The sequence below is a fragment of the Pyrus communis genome, chromosome 14 (genome assembly GCF_041283825.1).
Source record: "Pyrus communis isolate YQ-2024b chromosome 14, ASM4128382v1, whole genome shotgun sequence".
Classification (NCBI taxonomy): domain Eukaryota; kingdom Viridiplantae; phylum Streptophyta; class Magnoliopsida; order Rosales; family Rosaceae; genus Pyrus; species Pyrus communis.
The window spans coordinates 964340-985339 of record NC_142578.1 but is presented as its reverse complement, the minus strand read 5'-3'; the positions used below and the strand labels follow the sequence as shown (position 1 = coordinate 985339).

The 21000-nt window shown below is 37.2% G+C and overlaps 3 protein-coding genes across 3 annotated transcripts; all 3 read right to left on the bottom strand.

The window, feature by feature from the left end:
• Positions 1-6283: 6283 nt before the first annotated feature.
• E12A11 (PEBP (phosphatidylethanolamine-binding protein) family protein) lies at positions 6284-8467 on the bottom strand. Its single transcript, XM_068451190.2, has 4 exons — positions 8022-8467; positions 7831-7892; positions 7655-7695; positions 6284-6805 (listed from the first exon to the last, which is right to left on the bottom strand). The coding sequence occupies exons 1-4, from the start codon at positions 8280-8282 to the stop codon at positions 6585-6587; spliced, it is 585 nt and encodes a 194-aa protein (XP_068307291.2). The 5' UTR covers positions 8283-8467; the 3' UTR covers positions 6284-6584.
• Positions 8468-11580: 3113 nt separating this feature from the next.
• On the bottom strand, positions 11581-13871 carry LOC137713266 (putative GPI-anchored protein At4g28100). Its single transcript, XM_088683692.1, has 2 exons — positions 12775-13871; positions 11581-12072 (listed from the first exon to the last, which is right to left on the bottom strand). Exons 1-2 carry the CDS (start codon positions 13417-13419, stop codon positions 11725-11727), a joined length of 993 nt encoding a protein of 330 aa, XP_088539818.1. The 5' UTR covers positions 13420-13871; the 3' UTR covers positions 11581-11724.
• A 1766-nt stretch (positions 13872-15637) lies between these two features.
• LAC1 (laccase 1) lies at positions 15638-18333 on the bottom strand. The gene is made up of 5 exons (XM_068451131.2): positions 18173-18333; positions 17822-17973; positions 17475-17716; positions 17230-17355; positions 15638-16962 (listed from the first exon to the last, which is right to left on the bottom strand). Exons 1-5 carry the CDS (start codon positions 18275-18277, stop codon positions 15845-15847), a joined length of 1743 nt encoding a protein of 580 aa, XP_068307232.1. The 5' UTR covers positions 18278-18333; the 3' UTR covers positions 15638-15844.
• Between the last annotated feature and the right edge of the window lie 2667 nt (positions 18334-21000).

Sequence of the window (21000 nt, the reverse complement as noted above, 5' to 3'; positions counted from 1 at the left end):
GTGGGAGGGGCGGATGAGATAGGAGGGAAGGAGGGGGCACTGGTTTACCGCTGACCCCAAGCAAGAGCAATGGGCGGCGACTTTTATCTCATATTTAGGGTTTGTGGTGGCTAGCAAAGGCTTTCTCAAAGAGAGAAATGGGTCGAGAGAGTTCAACAACACGAAACAAACTAGCTTAGCTTGGTTAATCTTAATAGGATGATGTTAGAGAGATCACCTACTTAAATCATATTTTGTTAACCACATCATGTGGCAGTTGATGGTTGGATTTTTCTTTAATAATTTAAATAAGGAATCTAATCATCAACCCGTCACATCATATGATTTACAAAATATGGTCTAAACAAATGGATTCCCTAGCATTTTCCATCGAATATATTTTTGCTGACCATTATCAAGCAATGATGATGCTCACTACCTTATTTATCACTATTGGATAAGATTAAATTTCAAGATATATGTAATGAATAGACACAAATCTCAAAATTTAAACTCATCCAATGATAATAAATAGGATGGTGAACATTACCACCATTTGAGGGTATTGAGCAAAACATCACCCTTTCCACGTTAATAATACCTTGATCATGTGAGTGAGTACTATTCTATTAGTATGATAAACACGAAGAGGGCAACAAAATTACACAACCACATGTAGGAGTACTGCAACAAGACCTACAAAATGGAGTGATTTACCTACAAAATAATACAAACATCTGACCAGTTGGTATAGTGCTACTCAATTTAAGAGAATATTTTAGATTCAACTCAAATAAACGATACATATTTGTAGTGAGTTCAATACTTGTTTCCCAACGACATATTGAAATGGAAAATGTTAACTTAATTAAAGTCTCCTTAATTTTGTACTCGATCTAATCTTCTAATTAACTACGATCTTCCAGCTTCTATAAGCTAACCTTTGAACTTAAACAATCCCAGCTCATCACGATGACACTAACGCAGAGCATCAACATGCTATGGCAATGTAGAAGGATATGTATATGCTGTGTAGATATAGTTATTATAGCTCAACAGAGATTGAGACTTCCAGAAATTTAGCGGAATTAGCATTAATTATCCTCTAGATTTTTTTTTGAACAAACGATATTATCTAAACTAAGGAGAGGGGGTGAGCACCTCATAATAGATTAGCAATAATGTGGTTCAAATTTTCCTTTGTCGAGAATCGAACCTAAGATGGAATTAGCGTTAATGATCCTCCAGATTTGATAATTAGGTTTAACCGATTAGCTAATTTTTTTTTCCTAGAACAAGTACGATATTCATTGATAATAAAGAGTAAATACGTACAATATGAAAGATAGAGTGCAACAAAAAGGGTCTCGATAAAAACCTTGTCAGAGATTTCAACCAGTTGAAGGGAAAAAGAGTATCCCGCACCAAAAATTACTGAGAAGTACTATCCTCAAATAAAAGATCAATTATTACATCAGGTGGTTCCTCAAACCAAGTTACTTGTTGCTCCAACGACAAACCCAGCCTTGCCAATCTACCAAGTTACTTGTTGCTCTCCAACGACAAAGCCAGCCTTGCCAATTTGCGTGCCACCTCATTGGCCTCCCGTCGAGCTTAGACGATTCTGAACGGAGAAAGAAAAAAAAAAAACTGATTATCTAATTTAAATAATAGATTAAACTCGTTTATTACTTCTTAAACTAACATAAAGGAGCTAGTAAAGGCTCCTGGTTGTATTTCTTGGCACGGCTGGAATCTCTCATTGGATTTGATTCTCTTGTAATATTTCATGATTTCTGTAACATTTATAATATATATGTTTTAAATATTCATTCATTTTTTTTTTGGAAACAAATATTCATTCGTTTTGGCACGACTCGTGAACCATCCTCTTCGATTCATGAAACCCTGCATTCCAAAAACTTATATCCATATAGTGAGATTTATAATTCCCGCGATCTAGATTGTGCTCTTCAATCTGATTCTCAATGCATGTCACACCTGCAAGCCCCGTCGTGGTTGGGGTCAAATTAAGTACAGTTATCAACAATAGCTATAATTGGTTATCCATAATCATTACGGTGATCATGCCGGAGGGTAGGTATGTAGTACAAGATGCTATAAAAGTTTTCCATCTACCCTCTCATGCCTTGCGTTAGGAAGGTGTCAATCAACACCATCCACACAGCGGCCGCCACTTCACCACCCTCACCATCCCCCCACCCCAAAGATGCTATTAAAATTTTCCCATCTACCCTCTCAACACCATCCACACAGCGGCCGCCACTTCACCGCCCTCACCACCCCTTCCCCACCCCCCCCCCCCCAAACCCCCAAAAAAAAAAAAAAAAAAAAAGCTATAAAAGTTTCCCATCTACCCTCTCATGCCTTGCGTTGGGAAGGTGTCAATCAACACCATCCCATCCACACAGCGGCCGCCACTTCACCACCCTCACCCCCCCCCCCCTCCCAAAAAAAAACCAAAAAACAAAAAAACAAAAAGGAAACACCAATATAATTCATTCATCTTGGTTGGGTATCATCATATATACGGATACTATGTCGGTAGGTCATTTACATGCTAAGTGAACATTAAGTCTCTCAAGTTATATAATATCTCAACACTAAAAGGAAAGGACCAGGGTTGCCTTTGACTAGGAGTTGAAATATTCCACATCAACTGTCTCTAAGAAAAGAAAAGTTTAGACACTTCTACTAACACCGAAGTCTTTTGTGATAAAACCACACATAGGTGGTAATTAACAAGTTGGAGACAATATCGGTGTTGTTGGAAGTGGGTCTTTGGCCTGTCTCTATGATAATTTGACATGGTATCAGAGTCAGGGAGCAGGCCCGTATTGCCAGGTGATGGGTGAGTCTCCTTGGCTGCACGCGATGATGGATAGGGACCTTGGCCTCGTGTGTTGGGTGAGTAGCCTTGGCTCCACGTGGTTGCTGATGTGTTGGGTGAGTCTCCTGTATTCTTTTATTTTATATTTTAATATCTCCATATACCAAACGCTCACTAACGAGTACCGCATCTTCAGAATTGTAACCTTCCCGTGGCATATAAGCTACTAATATGTTTTTTCCCAAAGCGAGTTCGCCGCCAACCGTAGCAGCACCATCTGCTAAAATTTGTCCCTTTTTAATACATTTACCTCGCCGAACTTAATATTATTACTTATTATATAATAAATAATATATTTATTTAAATCCGCCTAGTCTACCTAGGCGGACAGCCGCCAGACCAGCGCCTAGCGTCTTTTAGAACCTTGGGCAAAAGTAAGAGAGAGATGAAATTTGCTAGAAATCGAAGTGAAAATGGTGCATTGTATCACACTGTTTATTTTTGTAATTTTATCATACAAAAAAGGATACAGGTAAAGAGAAGGGAGGGAGATTGATATTATAACCTTCACTTTTAATTTTATGTGTGTTATATTGAGGATACAAACATACCTCTATATATAGAAGTTTATATCGGATAACACTTTACATGCATGAAGAAAAAATTTCACCTCTCTAAGACGTTTTCACCTAAGACTTTCAATGATTGTCACGAAAGTCCTTTTTGGTTTGCATCCTCGTATAATCATATGTGTGACATTTACACTATTTCACAATAAAAAACTGAAAAAAAAAGGAAATATTATATACGCCCATCCCTTTCCCAGTGTTCTCCCCGAACCTCAGTCCCATCAGCGCCTCCGGCAAACCCAAGTCTCGCCGTCTCCACCGACTATCCCAGTAACCCTCAATCCCACAACGATTCACGCCAATGCTATCGAATCTATGGTCATTGTGCTGCAAGAATTACTGGCTGTTGAACAATATGAGATTTTCTTATTTAAGCTCTAGCTTGCAAAATAACGGACAATTAAACGAAGATCTCAATTATAAAATACTAGCTGAATGGATGATGTGGATCCGGTGTAATGATCGGTCGTTGTATGCCACTAAAGGTCAAGAAAAAATTAGGACGGCAATAAGACTAACAATGCTTTATAGCACGAAATGTTAGGCGATTAAAAAGCAATACGTGCAAAAAAATCAATGTAATGATCATGAGAATGTTTCGTTGGATTTGTGGGTACATGAGAAAGATAAGATTAAAAACGAGGATATCTGAAGTAAAGTAAGAGTGACCACAATCGAAGATAAGATGAGAAAAATCTGTTAAAATGGTTTGAACATATGAACCAAAGACCTACAGATACTCCGGTTAGAAGATGGTGCTATGAGACAGAGGCTCACGGCAAATGGGTAGAGGAAAGACTAAGAAGACTTGGAAAGAGACTATAAGAAAAGCTATAGAATACTTTGAGCTAACTAAAAACTTGGCGTAAAAGTGAGAATAATGACGTTCTAAGATTCATATAGTCGCTCAACTTAGTGAGATAAAACTTATTTGTTATTGTATTTTTATAATTTGTTTTACTAATTAGATTGTTTCTTTGATCAGACATGAGTAACTATATTTGAAGGAATAAATGGGATTCATTATTGTGGGGGTGTCAGGTGTGTGTCAAACGCAGTTTTCGATTTGTGGTGCGGCGGCGTGGAGGGAAGAACTGATGGCTTTTCCACTTTTACTTTCTTATTTTAATTTTTTTATTTTTCAGTTTTGGGAAAAATATTATAAAAAAAATAACTTTGATGTTCATGTGGCACATTATCATTGGTTAATTAAGACAGTAATGGACATTACTGGGCAGCACATGCAACTTTTTAACAGAACCGGGATAAAATTTTAATTTGGAACAAAGATTACTAACCGACTACACCACAAGAATATGATTACTAACTTCTTTACCACGTAGACGAATAAAATTAACCTTAAACATAACTAGCTACTTTGTTTACTCTCTAAATTAAAGGCCAATTAAATAGGAAAAAGACTTGTAATTTAGAGAGACAGTTTCTGCACATACATACCATAAGCACCCAAAATCCCAACCCCACGGAGAAACACCCTAGCTTCATATGTAATTAACATGCATGCATTACATTACATGAAATACAAGGTTCACTAAAACATACTATAATTAAATCCACTGTAAAGAAACACCACCACTCCATTCAATGGAAACGCTGAGGGCCTCCTGTTCCCCGGCTCCTTCGGGGAGTTGAAGTTATTTCTTGATCAGATCATGAGAGTTTATCATGCAGAGTGAAAATTTCATTCTTGACATGCTTCTGGTATGTATAAAAAGTTCTTCCCCAATAGTGTATTATTATGTGCGAAATTTTTATTGAGCTATTGATGTCGTCTAAATTATTGTGTGTAAAATGTCTTTCTTAATCAGTGTCATACATGTGCATAATATTTTTTTTTTTCTGACAATAGTAATGTAAAATTTCTTTTTGGACAAGCATTTGACATGCAAAGAAAGTTTTTTTATCGTGACCAAATGATCGACATGCACAAAAGTTTTTTCTAACCACAGTAATTGTGAAATTTCTTCTTTGATGAGCGTCCGACATGCACAAAAAGTTCTTTCTGACTACAATAATTGTGTAATTTCTTCTTTGACAAGCATCTGACATGCATAAAAATTTCTTTCTTGATATTGATGTTGTCTTAATTAGCATGTCAAATTTCTTTTTTGACAAGCGTCAGACATGCACAATAAGACCACAAAGGTGAAATTACCTTTTTGACAAGCGTCCGACAGGCATAGAAAGTTATTTCTTATCTCAGTAAACGTTATGTTTAACTGGTCTGTCTTATCTCAGTAAACGTTACATCTAACTGATCTTTCTTATCTTAGTACACGTTACGTATAATTGATGTTTGACATGTGTAGAAAGTTATTTCTTTTTTGACAGATGTTCGACATGCATAGAAAGTTATTTCTTATACCCCAGTAAACATTACGTCTAACAAGCCTTTCTTATCTTAGTAAACGTTACGTCAAACTGGCTTGCCTTATCTCAATATACGTTACGTCTTATTGGCATACGTCTAACTGACTTTTCTTATCTTAGTAAACGTTAAGTCGAACTCACGTCCTTTCTTATCTTAGTAAACGTTACGTCTAACTGGCATATGTTTAACTGACCTTTCTTATCTCACTAACATTACGTCTAACTTCCAGTAAACGTTACGTCTAACTGCCGTCTGACGTGCAAACATTGGTTTTAACCAAAATAATGTGAAATTTCTTTTTGGGAAATCGCCCGACATGCAAAGAAAGTTCTTTCTTTAAGTCAAACCTTACCATTAAATAAAAATCAAGTCATTATCCACTTTTACCCATTTCTTATCCTTAAATTAGAAGCAATTAACACAACAACATCATTTAATCTTCAAATTAAAGGCCAACTAAAATAGGGAAAAGACTTATAATTAAGAGTGAGACAGTTTCTGCACATACATACCAAAAGCACCCAAAATCCCAACCCCATAGAGAAAGACCCACCCCAGCTTTGCTAGCTTCATATAATAATTAACATGCATGCATTACATATTATAAATAATACTAGCTTCATTACACACTCTAATTAAAGCCAGACTCCTATCTTTTATTCACTAATTCTATCTTCTTATTCCTTGGTGAAAACAACACCACACCATCCGCCCTAGTGATATATGAAAACGCTCAGCGCCTCCTGTTTGCTGGCTCCTTCTGTGAGTTGAAGTAGACGGTGGAAACCGGCAGTCCAAGGTCGAGCTGCGCCGCAAAGAAGCGGGTGTTGAAATGGGCACGAGAGGGTGGCTGCTCCACCAACCCCATCGGAGCCTTCTGCTGAAACAGCACCAGAATGTAGCGGTGAATTCCCACTGGTGGCCTCGGACCAACGTACGGCAGTATCTCTTTCCCTGCAATAATTATTTTGTTATTTTATTTATTGATTGTTAGCTCATATTATTAGTCTTATTACATGTTATTATTTTATATTTAAACCAAAATTTAGCTTTTTTTGTTAGGAAAAAAAATCAAAATTAATTTGAGAGCTTGATACTGAAAAATTTTTTTGTGCCACGTGGGTGAGGTTACCACTTCAACAAGGTAACCTTGACAAGCGGTGTTCCCAGGATGGACTACGTGTCATCTTTGCTATCCATGCAAAGACAAAAACACCATTCAGGAAAAAATTTAAAAACTATTTTATTCTTAATTCGAGTACACAAAAAAAAAAAAAAAAAAAAAAAGGAATTGTGCACAAATATAAAAAATACATTGACAAATTGAAAAGGCATGATACACGACACGTGGTTATGGTAAATTGTTATACCCAAATTGGGCTGTTTTGCGGCTAGTGAGAGTGACAGATGCTTATGAGGTATAGGAGTGAAAACATGCACGGTTTTTCGAGAATATGGGGACATCAAATGAGGTGATGTAATCATGTAACCCTGAAAATATTTTATGATGTTTTCATAAATAATCTGAAAACATTTGAAGCCAAAGACATGCATAATGATTCCGCTTGGAAACGAGAGTTTTGCCAGAGATTCTCTCTTTGACAGTATAAAGAATGGAATAAAGTTTCTGCTCGAAGATTTATGTGTGTATACATTTGTGTATCCGTAAGAACCCTTGTTACAGTGTTGCATGCATGCAAAAGCTGCAACAAAGAAAAATAAAGACTTGAAAACGGTCAAATAAACAGGTAGGAAGAGATTCAACTCTTTTTTTTTTCTTTTTCTCTTCGTATTGTAATTTACCTCTGAGAGGGTTTGTTCCTCCAGGGATATCAGACACGATCCTGAAATCACAAACAGTGTGCATGAAGTTAATTTTTCTGAGTCCAATTAAGAAAGATTGACAAACAAAAAATCTGTCACATTAAGGTAAATAAATTAAAACGCAATTCATGCAAGAGGATGCAGTTGATCATCACCAATGGACCCACTCCCTCATGCTTGGCTCACTCGGACTCGGAGCATCAGGGTCAGTCATCACCTGCATGAACAATTTTATCAGGTATATATGTATATATATGCACACAAAAAAGTGAAAATTGTAAATTTGACTCATGCATGCAAAAGGATCGAGTTGATCTAGGTGTGCAGGAGGTGAAAAAGCACAAACCAGGGTGTAGAGTTCGCCAGGGTGACCAGAGACGGTGATTTTGGGTGGGTTGATGGCCATGGAAGGTTTGATGTCACAGCCATTGGCGACATGCTTGGAACCAAAGTAGACAGACATGCTCACGGTGGGGACGAACATGTCCACGACATCGCCAATCACTCGGCCGACGACAAGCGGATCGACGGAGGCAGCCATGAGATCAGGGAGGAAATTAAGAGCAAAAACAGCTAGGAAGAAAAGGAAAGACGCTAAGCGAAACATAAGCAAAAGCAAGAAATGCTTTGTGATGTGGGGAGAGGAGGAGTAGGGTTTATATAGTAGTGTAAAAGTAAAATTAAAAAAAAAAAAAAAAAAAAAAAAAAGAAAGTGAAATGGGCCCTCTTCGGAGTATGTGTAATGTATGATGCATGCATAGGCTATCAAAAAGCAAAGAGAAAGCAGAGAGCAACGCGGGTACAGCCACCCTAGGGTTGAACCACCATCTTGACCGTTCAGATGGCTCGATCTTTACCGTCCGTTACAGACCCCACCACTTACACATGTATTAGACCCTTCATGGTTCATGCGACCTCAAGATAAGCATGAATCCAGGTCAGGACAAACAGTCTTTGCGGAGCCTCAGTGCGTTTTGAGAGGGGGTGCAGATTTGTTAATGTGAGCCTTACTACATTACAGTACGGCCTTCGTTGTAACTCCAACTGGTTGTGGTTTTGTCTTCTGTACACTCTGGATTGTCTTTTTGTTCAAAGGTTGTTGAATTGGTAATAGAAATTTGCGTCAGCAATGACCAAAAAAGATTCTTAATTGAAAATGTTTTACTCTGCGTGTAAAAATTTCTGAAAATTAATGTTTCTATTTATTTATTTCATATACATCTTATGTTCATTCGGACTTGAGTATATGAAGCAAAGCACACTTCTATAGTTTATTATGCTAAATCTAAGTGAATAAAATTACTGTTTTAAACAATCTCCATCTCCTGGATAAAGCTTAAAATAAAATAAAAAATTTCGAAATAAAATGTGAGCTTTAAAACTCTCCCAAACCATCTCCAATCATTGGCTAAAATAAGGCCTGGGAAAAAAATATACCTCTGGGCTAGATTCCCCCCAGAATTTAAGCTTGGTTTAAATTATTCTGGACTCACCAAACTGTCATATTTCAAACATTTTTTTGTTTTTTTTACTTATAATCTAAAGACTATGATCAAATGAGATCAAATCTAATAATAATAATAAAAAGATTTGACGGTCCAAAATTAAATTTAACGTCTAAAATAATTTAAGAAAATTATGTAAATCAAATTTAACTTAAAACTTTATAAATACCTATGTATTTGTATGATTTTTAATTACTTATCGGAATTTAAATATTTTTAGACCAAAATGTTCATAAAAATAAATTAAGATAATCTACATAAATTTTATTTTAAAAAAAAGTTACTGAAAACAAAAAGTTAGGCTAAAATCATTCAAAGATTGGAGGAAAAAAAAATAGTTTCTAGCTTATAGTTTAAAATTTTCTGGCTCAAATGTTTAAGCTTTATCCTCAAGGATTGGAGATGGTCTTAGAAACCAGTGCATTTTTTTGTCACTTGAAAGGGAGGCTGACAAAAGAACAAGGCAATTGATGTGTTTTCTTTTGTGCGGTCATATTTTTAACTACGATAATTCAAATAAGAAATCAAAACTCAATTTGGTTTCAAAGGAATAGCCCTAGCTGGAGTGAAGACGACTCCATAGTCAAGGCTAGGGTGGATCTACATAGCGACCCAGGATGATCTCGGGACCCTCCTGAGGTCAGGAGAAAGCTAGTAAAGGTTCAGGAGAAAGCTAGTAAAGGTCCTTAGGACCTTTTTGTGCTCATTAAATGTTCGATGAAACACATGTTTGGTATATTTAGACAACACTCAGTAGGATGCATCAACATCCCTCAGTAAGATGGGTCTACATGCGCCACTTGGCATGGGATATCGATAGTACTTAGTAGAGTCACTGAATAGAATTATGTAAGACCTATCTACAACACTCGGCAAATGTTGGCATCTATTAGCATAAATGCAACATGGCACGACAGGGAACAACATGCAAACTAAATGCTCGACGAAATGCCAAATTTAGAATAGTGAAAACTTTTGTGCACTGCACGTTATTTCCATTTAAAAGAACATATAATTGTATAAGACCATTTGAAGTTAGAATCATGGATCCGTTATTGTTCTAGCTCTCAACGGGTGGGTGAGACCTTAAAGTTTGAAAAATAAATTTTAACCTTTTCTTTTCATTAATGGATGAATTTAAATTTGAATCCATGCTCAACCAATTGATATTCGTATTTAAAATTACTTCTAAAAATTAAAAGCGTTTCTGATAATATTAGCGTGAAATACGCTATCTCCGCCAAGAAATAAATCTGACATAATGGGTATGAACCGTAATTTTCTTTGGTCCAAATGGTTATGAACCGTATGATGGCTTGACTGAGCATTCAAAGCACATGACCCTAACCCAACCAAGCCCAACCCATCATATAAATGGATCGAACGAAGATAAATATAATGGATCACTTATCAACAGGCTCAGGTTAGTTTAGAATCAACATTCGACTGTTTTAGTTTGTTTGTTTTTTACGTAGTGTTAGGGAGATTAAATTTGTAAACAAAATTTGCATATTAAATGATTTGTCACTATAGGAATAAGTAAGTTTATCAACGCTTAAGTAATAACTCAATCATCAACTTCCATGTCATTTAGTTTATAAATTTTTGTCTACTAATGTAGTCTCCTAGCATTATTCTTGTTTTTATTTGTACAAGTGATATTTTACACTAATTTACACTGAACGAAAGAGTGAAGGTTCGAACTTAGGACGCAGTGGATTAAAGAAAAAAGATCTTAACCATCAGGGTAAACCACTACTTGCATTGTTTTTGAAATTATCAAAAACATTTTCAAACAACTGAACACTCTTTTTGCAATGTTTGACATAAAAACTTGAAAATGCTTCAGATCATAAAAGTGTTTTATGGATAATCACCTATTCAAAAGCACTTCCATATACTTCAAGCACTTAGATTTTCAATTTCATTATATTCAAAATAATCGAAAATTCTATGTAGGTTCCACACCGCTCGCTCAATCCCATACCCTTATGCCTACACGAACCCTAGAAGACAAAGCCCCCCCGCGGTTGGGCGAAGTTGACATTTCAGAAATTTCCCGTGATCGAACACAACTGTCAGAAAAATAATGCCACCAAACAGGTTACATGCAGTCTCCATAATTTCTCTTCAATACAAAACAGCAGTTCTTTCGGACACGTTAGCTTAGCCCCACATGGCTTACTAGTTTTTGGACAAAAATTCCTCCTTATCGTTGCCGAGCAAATCTTCGGTACTGCTATTGTGGTGCAACATCTCTCGCAAATTAGAGAATAACTTACCTACAACTCTTGGGGATCTATGCCCCAGTGTTCGGACGCCATGATGGCATTCCTGGAGTGCATGGTTGTCTCTCTCCACAAATAAACGTAGAACAATAACAAGAGTACATAAAAGAAATACAGCAAATGACGCTTTACTACAATGACGAAAAACAATGATGCCTATTAAGTTATTAACCCTATTGTGGGTTGGATCCCCACAAAACCCCTCCCCTTTAAAAACTAACAATGCATCACGGTTCATAATATTTGTGAATCTCGACTAGTTTTGGATGGAGCATAGGGCAAGCGACAACATAAAAAACAAAGAAAGTAACATTACAAGGTAGAACGAGACGGAAGCTGCGAGGATGCTGGACGAGGACTGATCAGAAATTTCAGAAGAATCGACAGCGAGAGGCATTCCGTCACTGTTGAGCGTGCACGACCGAGGATCGGAGCCGTCGGTGCTTACCATGATAGCTCGAAACACGGATGTAACTGTGTGGATGTAAGCCGTCCGATTCTTGGCAAGGAGCCAAGTGAGACCCATCAGCTGACAGTCTTTGTTGTGCATTTTGGTGGTCCTGTCCCCTAATTTGCTTGAATTGGAAGTTTTCTTCTTGTTAAGCTGATACGCAATCAAGCTTTCTAGTTAGATGAAAGTAAATGAAAGAAAGCGATAGTCATTGCTTGAAGAAACAAGGGTTTGGTGAAGCATCCAAATCAAATTCATGCTACCATACAAATACTGTTACACATTAACCTTGCATTGAAGAGCCAGCAATATTCCAAACGAATAAAAGAACCTAACTAACTAATCTCAATCCAAAACAACAACAAAATCCGAAATAAATAAAGGTTCGGAAACGCTCTCAAATGACAGTATCAGTATACTGTTAATATAGTCAATTTTCTACAATGATAGGACTTCTCCCTCGAAAATACTTGTCTTCGCTCTGTAAGGAGTTCCTCGTTGTTTGACATATGTAGAACTTTATCTTAGTTGTTTGTTTTCAAGAGCTACTTATGCATGTTTATCACACAATAATTTGAGTACAAATATATGTAAGTAGCCAAGTTGTGTCTCTAGGCGCGTCTACTATTTCTAGACAGACTAATTTAAAGGAAATTTAAAGGAGAAAATTTCCAGTGTGCCGGAAACTAGGAACACAAAATGTTATGGTTTCAGTGATTTGATACGAAGCGGAAGAAACCCTATTCAATTCTTCTTCTTCATTTTTGTGGAAATAGGAACAAAAGATGCAACCTACAAGCTACAATAAATAAAACGGAGACAGAAACTTTACAATTACATAGAAAAAGAACTTACATTGTAGAGACTGTGCAAGCATTTGGAGCAGCCACCAAGACCATTGCCATTGGCGCCGTTGCTCAAGCAATCTCTCTCCAACTTCTTCACCTTCTCATCCCCAACAAGCTTCCCTCTTTCGTTCTCCGAAAACGCCTCGGGACAGCTCAAGGGGTGCAATCTTATCCCGCAATAGCAGTACACAACATCACAGGTCTCATTCGGCTTGATTAGCTCGATTCCTCTGTTTTTCAGCGCCTTTCCCAAGTCCTGAACGCAAGTTTCCGTTTCGTCCGGCAGCAGTGGCGGATCATAAGGCTGACCGGCCACTGCTGGGCCCACCCTGCCTACTCTGCCGAGAGCGGTGTCAGAGTAGGCAAAGTAGAGCCACGAGGCCAGCGCAGGACAGCACCTACTGCGCTGCAAGTGACCTGAGGCATCGCCTTTGGTGGCGGAGCATGCGGACTTTATGCCATGGAAGAGCTCATTGGGGAGGTGCAGCGGGCACCCGACTAAGTTGGATTGTTCTGGAAATGCAGGGATTGTAGCGGGTGGGGAGGGAGTTCGGTTTGGGAGGAATGACTGGGTGGGAGCGGCGTCCGGGTTGGGTAGACCCGGGAAGGCAGGGAAGAGAATGCAGAGGAAGAAGAAGGTGGTGAAGAACATTTGGGTTTGTTTATATTTTTGGTTTTTGGGTCTTTTTTGGTACTATCAATCAACAATGGAGCACTTGAGGAGGAGGGTGAAAGGAATTAAAGTGGATGGAGGTAGTGGTGGGCATGTTGGAGGAGATGAAGGAAAAGGAAAGGGTGTGGGGTTGGGAATGGTTTGGCTGTTTGCTAGTTTGCTATCTCTGGTTCTGTGTTTATAGATCTAAAGATCAAACATATCTGCTATATCTATCTATAAAATGTGGATAAAGTTGGTGGAGATTAGCAATGGTATCATGAACTAATCATTCATATGGAAATTAAGTTGGAAACTTAGAAGAACTCAACTCTAACTATGGTCCCTATTATGCTCATCAGATAACACCTGGATAATCTACTTTTGTGTATACACTCGAGGATACTTCAATTCTCCATTGATACAATCAGACAATCTACTTGTAACCGTGTGTGTACACTTAGACTGCATATATGCATCGATATACATGAATAATATGTTTTTAAACGCGTCTACTCGAGGCTACTACCGATTCTGCGTTGATATACAAAGAGAGAACTTGTATTGTAATCGTGTATATACACTTGAATATACCACAAATTATGAATTGTTATGCTTAGAGAATATGCCTTGTAACTGTATACACTCAAGAATACTGAAAATACTAAATTGATATACTTGGAGAAGTTGCTTTATAACCGTTTCTATATGCTCGGAAATATCACAGATTCTCTCGTATTGTGAAAATATGTAAAACGTTACAGAGAAATCAAGCAACCATTGGGGTTTGGGGTCCCCAAATCCAACAACAAATCACACATACTTAAATAACTCATAAGCTAAATAGCACGGCGATAGCTCCATCGAAAACAACTAATTTAGCAAATTCATCATCGATTTTAAACGATTTTGTGTGTGTGTGTTTATGTGCAACTTTATATTTTATTCCTTTCTCCCCTTAACTAATTCATCAACTAGGTCCCCACTAACAATTTGTTATTGGCATTGACAGCATATAGAACATTGGAAAGACGAGAGAAGGGAGAACCTCGAAGCCACTTAGGCAATTCTTTAATCTTTTGCCAAAAACACCTAGTCATTAAGTTTCCAAAAAAAAAAAAAAAAAACCTAGTCATTATTTTAATGCAGTGGAATTTTGACTTCAGAGTGACCGAAGGCATCACATAAAGCGCACACAGTCTTTGTTGCCTTGCAGAAAGTGAATAAAAGACTTCTTACACAGTCACATTTCAGCTTTCCAAGTAAAATTTCCTCACTATCTATAATTCTTGTCTTCAAATAGTGAAAATTTTCAGTAAGGTTCTCTGATCACTTCGTCATTCGCAAGTCACTTGTTACAAAATCGTAAAATTATCATTATTTTTATTTTATTTTATTTTACGTTGGTCTCATATGATGTGAGAGTTGTCCAATTAACTTTCCATGTAGCATTTGCCAGTGGTAAGTAGCTAATTGCACGCGTACCACTCGAAAGCTGGCTGTAGTTCCAAATAGAAAAAGCTGCGTGCCTCTCACTTTAGTTTGTGAAAGCAAATATGCTTCTCAAGCTCTCAGCCTTCCCTCTTTCTTATTTTATTTTTATGACAAATTTTACATCTTGTATGATAGGTTAATTGTTATTGTAAATAAATTACTATTACTCAAAGTGCTTTTAAAATAATTGAAAACGTTTTTAGTGAAATTTTTTCGGGATCAATCCTTGGTAAAAATGCAAATGAAACCTAGAAAAACATTTGAAGTGTGTATTTCTTGTAAGAAGCGCTTCAAGTGGCTTTTTGACCGCTTTCAATCATTTGAGAAACGCTTCCGAACAATCATTAAAAAAAAGTGTTTCATAAGAGATAAAACGTGAAATTTACTATAGTAGTTTAGACAGATCGGTCCACCAAACTTATGTAACAATAATCTCATTCAATGTAACAATCATTTCGCTTTATCATCTTATAATTATTTCCAAGTTTTTTTTAACCATTTGGTAGTCTTCTTATTATTTTCTTAAAGAAAACTGATCCTGTTATGTTTGTAATAGTCCTTTCTCCTTGGCAATGACAGCCATCCGGCTACTTTGAGATCCTAGAGCCACAAGATACACAAAAACTTGCCAATCTAACTCCTCAAGCACGTACATGGACCATACCAGGTAAGTTCTCCAAAAGACGGGATTGAAAGGAGAGCCTAAAAAAATCAACAATTTTACTTTTTTTTTTTTTTTATTCATTTTCATTATAACGCGTGTACAGTGAAAGTATGTCAAACACACATAAACCTCTCTAGTGCGGTCCTTAATACCAAAAGTACAAAGCCTACATAATAGATAAGGTATACATGTTCACAAAAAAGAAGTAAAGAGTTCAAAGCCTTCGTTATACAACAAATACTAAATCGAGTCGTCTATTCAAAAATCTCAGCATAAGGGAAGATCGTCAGGGGGAGGAAGCACACACTGAGATGGTTTTGGACCATTCTTGACAATAAACCCCGAGGCAAGACCCCACGAAGTATGCTCTTCAAGGTGACAGTGAATGAACCAAACTCCAGGATTGTCGGCCTTGAATCGAATCGCCGCCCATCCTCCAGTTGGAACTGCCGCCGTGTTTCTCTCCGGAGGGTCAATGAGGTTGTACTTTGCCGGATCCTTGGCAGCATTGAAGTTCCCAAACCCCATACCGACTATAAAAAAGTTGTGTCCATGCACATGAATTGGATGGTTCTCAGTGTTAAGAAAACTTGTACCTTGTAGCACAATTTCTAAGTTTGTTCCATGCTCCACTTCCATAATCTTAGTGCCAAAATTTGTGTTCATGTTCTCCGAAACTGGATCCACACTGGTGTAATCAAACGGCTTCAAAGGTTTCTCTGGGAAATCTGTGGAGTACTCGGCGCCTCTGAGTTTCTTGTAATGAGATTCTAAAATCGACAAGGCGGGACGAATGAAGGACTGGTTGTTCATAGAAGCAAAAAATTTCTTGCCAGCATAACCCTTGCAGGTTTCGTTGCCTGGACAATCTTGGAGATTTAGGCTTATAACCATAACCACGCGCTTGTCGACAGTTTTAGGAACGTTGCACGGATACTTAGGTGAGGCTAGGCTTCTGAGCTTGTTATTAAATATAGTGACAAACTTTGTGTCTTCCATTTTAGGGAGGTTGTATTTTTCCGGCGCAAAAGTACTAAGCGCCTTTGGCGGATATTTAGTTTTGTCACTCTTTGTGTTCTTGTAACGCAAGAAACCGGCTGTGGTGGAATTGTCGAAAGGGAAAACGGAGGTAAGGTAAGGCCAGGCCCCCATCAAAAAGGCACCCGAGGAGTCAGGGACTTGATTTGCAGTGAGCAAAACGTTGGTGGTTTGGCCAGGACCTACCATGATCGCTGAGGTTGTGAATGGTTTGGTGTACACGGCATCAATCTCCACAACAGTTAGTGTGTGATTAGCCACAGCAAAGAAAAGCTCATCGTTGAGTGCTGCGTTGATAATTCTAAGCAAGTACGTTTTTCCATGTTCCACAGTTTTGATGAAGGTGTCTGCGTAAGTACAAGAAAATTCGTGTAAATTCATTGTAGAAAAGAGAAAAATATGGTTGAAAATTAGTCCGTTCGAGACTAATTATGCAGAAAGTACTGCTCCTCATAAAATCTACACGTTCAAATTTTAATTAAATATCAAAGCGATTCATGGAAAAACACTTGAAAGTACTTCATGAGGAAGCATATAGCACATGTTTCTCCATAAACCACTTTTAGCCTTTACAGAAAAAATCCTAACCGTACCCTTAAGTTTTGGATATATACCTTTGTCCGAGCAAGGATAGAATGGTCCTGGCAATCCATTGATGGTATAAGCATCTGAACTATTAGGTCCAGCTCCATACTTCATTTCATTTTCCACTTCACCTACATCTGAATTCCACCATTCACCTGGGAAATAGCAAAACACGTGAGCAATTCAAGATAAAGAAATTTTGAACTCTCACTAAAAAAATCATGAAGAAAAAATGACTGGCCCTCTATATTGTTTTATTTTTTCATATAATTACCAAAGATGATGGGGAATTCTTCTTGAATCGGAGCGGAAAATGGAAAAGGCATGCGCGGATGGATGATGAAAGCGCCATAAATGGAAGCTCGTTGCCAGGCAAAATGAGCATGCCACCAGAGAGTGCCTCTTTGGTACTCCACAGTGAACTTGTATGTGTAGGTCTTGCCACCTCTTATAGGACATTGTGTGATATAAGCTGGACCGTCTGCCCATCCTGTTCTTAGTTGCCTCACACCATGCCTGCGCTCATAATAATTAAGCAACAACTTAATTAGTAATTAGTTGCGATTGCTTAACGCAATCAAAGTCAGTATGATTAATCTAGCTAAGATTATTTATACTCACCAATGGATGGTGGTATTTTCGGCAATGCTATTAGTGACCTTAATCTCGAGATGATCACCTTCATAGACAGCAATGGTTGGCCCTGGATACTCTCCATTCACTGTTAGAAGTGGCTTTGTGTTGCACAAACGAGTTACATTCTTCCACTCAACCTGAACAAAAGAACCAAAGAGAAAAATCAAGCTTTCAATTTCCTACGTACTTTCTTTTGGTAATCACATAACGAAGATAGAACACTCCTTTTTTTTCCTTTTGTACTCAGCCAAAAGACTAGAAAAAGGAGAGGAATGCATGGGCGAAGGGGAAAGCGAAATTCACTACCCTAGAATAAGAGCAGACACTCTAGCTTACATTAAACTCGAAGAGTCGGGTTGTTTGCGAGAAACATGACGGTAAAGCCACCGCAAATATGATTAGAATTAGCACTAATCTATAACGCTGGCTCAAACTCTCCATATCTAAAACCTTAAGAGCGGGCTTAAGACTCACTCTATCTGTATATTGTATATATACTGCATGAACCGAGTTTACAAACTTCCATGCAAACTCCCCCTTTATATACATGCTAAAAATCAATTGGGTACTCGATTTTCCTCACATTAAAATTGACAACTAAGTTATTTATGCTAATAAATTTAAGCAAAGACATATTTTAGTTACGCTAGATGAGTCGGTGAGGAGGGATCGAGACACTGAACATGTCAAATTGAGTATTTGAAAAAGGTGGAAATGTGTTCGAAACCTTGGCTGCTAATAATGCAGTTCATGACTATTTGTCAAAACCCTTATACAAAGATAATTAAATATTATTATTGGGATTTTTCGACACTAAATATTTGGCCAAACCTTATAGATTAATTACGAACTAAGAGCCAACTAAACCTTTTTATTGACAATTATATATTTAATTATGGGGGTTTACTTGTCATTTTGTTATCCACCATATTGTCATTTCCTTCATCAGTTGATTCTTAGTATGTAGAAATTTGGGGTCCCAAAAAGATGGGTGGGTTGGTGTCGAAGCTTTGATTGAAGACTAGTAAGCTTGGACTAAAACCAATAGTCTTTTTTGCAATAGTTCAAAGGTGTGACTTGTTTAGTTTAGACAATTGCAATTTGCAAACATGTGGCAAAGATTGAAGCATGAAGATTATATGAACAATATGATTTCTTTTGTTTCTTAGTCCCTTCACCAACCAAAGGTGAGCTAGCTAGCTAACTTTAATTTTTTTCTTCTCCAATAAAGGTGGTGAGGATGGAGATATGGAGGACCAACACCAACTCATTACACATGCAAATTGATATTGGTAACCATTTGATGGCGATAGGCCATCAATGGAGGGTGCTAAAGGAATCATATCAAAAGAAAGGCAAAAAAAAACAAGGATGCCAAGGATGCTATAAATAGATGTATGGGGGTTAATTGGTGAGTTTTGCAAATTTTTGTATATATATTAATAATGCCACTATATTGAGGCTAGTTATGGAGAAAACATGGCATATGTAATAAGGGGTATTATTTTTCATTTGGTATTCCTCTCGTTACGCGACATGATTTTTTTTTATTATAAAATTTTGCATTTCACAATTATTTAATACAGTTGGAATATCTAATGACGAATCTATAGGGTTTTTTTGTTTGTGGCAAGATGTAGTTCAAATTCATATCACTTTTTCTCTTCTTGCCGAACATCCCAAATTTGAATTGGTTGCCCCCCTATCAACTATAATCATCCGCAAAAAAATTGTGGAATATCATGTATAGCGAAGAGGGCGAGTAGAGAGGCAATAATCTTCACTCGTCCTTCTACGAATTCACCACTAGGAGCATCACCTAATAAACAAAGTGGAGAGAAGTTGAGATAAACATAGTAGTAATAAGAGTGGTAGGGGCGATATCCTTCACTAGTCCTGTAAATGCGCCACTAGAACCATAACTTACTAAAAGCCACTTAGCCAGGTACGTTGATTAAAAACACTAAAAGCAAGGTTGAAAGAACTTTAGATGAGCATTTTGTACTAACTAATTTTCTGTCCTTTTCTTTCCCATACATCTTTCAGAAGCTACAGGAACATAGTTTAATTTAATTAGGCCAACAAAATGCCAATTTTTACACAGTTAAAAGAATCTAGCATGTTATTAGGCTTCTAAACATAGTCGAGTAAACCCTAAACCTAAATCATTGTAGCATTTTCTGTACGTATTTCCATTGCTGATCTTCTGCATATACTGCCATGCATTACTGGGATTTGCATCAAGTTCTTTTCCTGGTCAAGATTGGCAGCTGCGTTTGGATACAATTTTTTCTGTAAGTTGATCGTTTAAGTCTCGATATGTTTCTTCCTTTACATATAGAAGCACCACGTAGTAATAATAGTAAAGCAAATTACGATTCGGCCAAAAAATGAGAGACATTTCGAGTTATTAGAAATCTACAAAGTAGTTGACAGACTTTGACTTTAAAGCAACTGAATTATCAATGGCATCGTCTACTAATTGATTATAGGGTTTAAGGGATATTGAAATACCTCCGTGAATTTTTTCTTGCCATAAAAAAAGTAAATTATTATAGCAAAGCTAATAACTGGTTGTCTTTTTGAAAAATAGAAAAAAAAAACAAATACTAAATTATATTACTAACACGAGGAATATCTGTGCATCAAGCTTTTGTAGTCAGGATAAGCAGGCTACACTTTTCAAATCAATTCTTTTCATTTGTAAATTGATGGCAGCCCTCAATCCTACAGCCAAAGGTTTTGCCTGGATGTGAGTCCCCATCAATTAGACATTCCACTCAAATTTTCAATTATGTGATGTATAGTAATAGCAGTAGGTCCCAATTTCCCAAAAAGTTTTAATTAGTCTAAGGCCATCTTCAACCAAAGGTTAGCCGGCTCGTTTTAGCCATCTAACCTTCCAAGAAATTAATATTTTAATGAACAGTGTAGGGTCATATTTCTTAGCATCTCCAATTGAGGGCCAAAGTATCATAGGGCTCATTTTAACTCTGTCACAAAAAATCATCTCCAACCGAGGACCAAAGGGCCAAACATAATTTATTATTTAAATTTAAAAACTACAATAACTTAAATTAAATGTAATATAATTAAATATTTAAAATAAATTGTGAAAACACTTACTTCGTCGTAGTAATTGGCGCCACTTTCATGTCTACTTG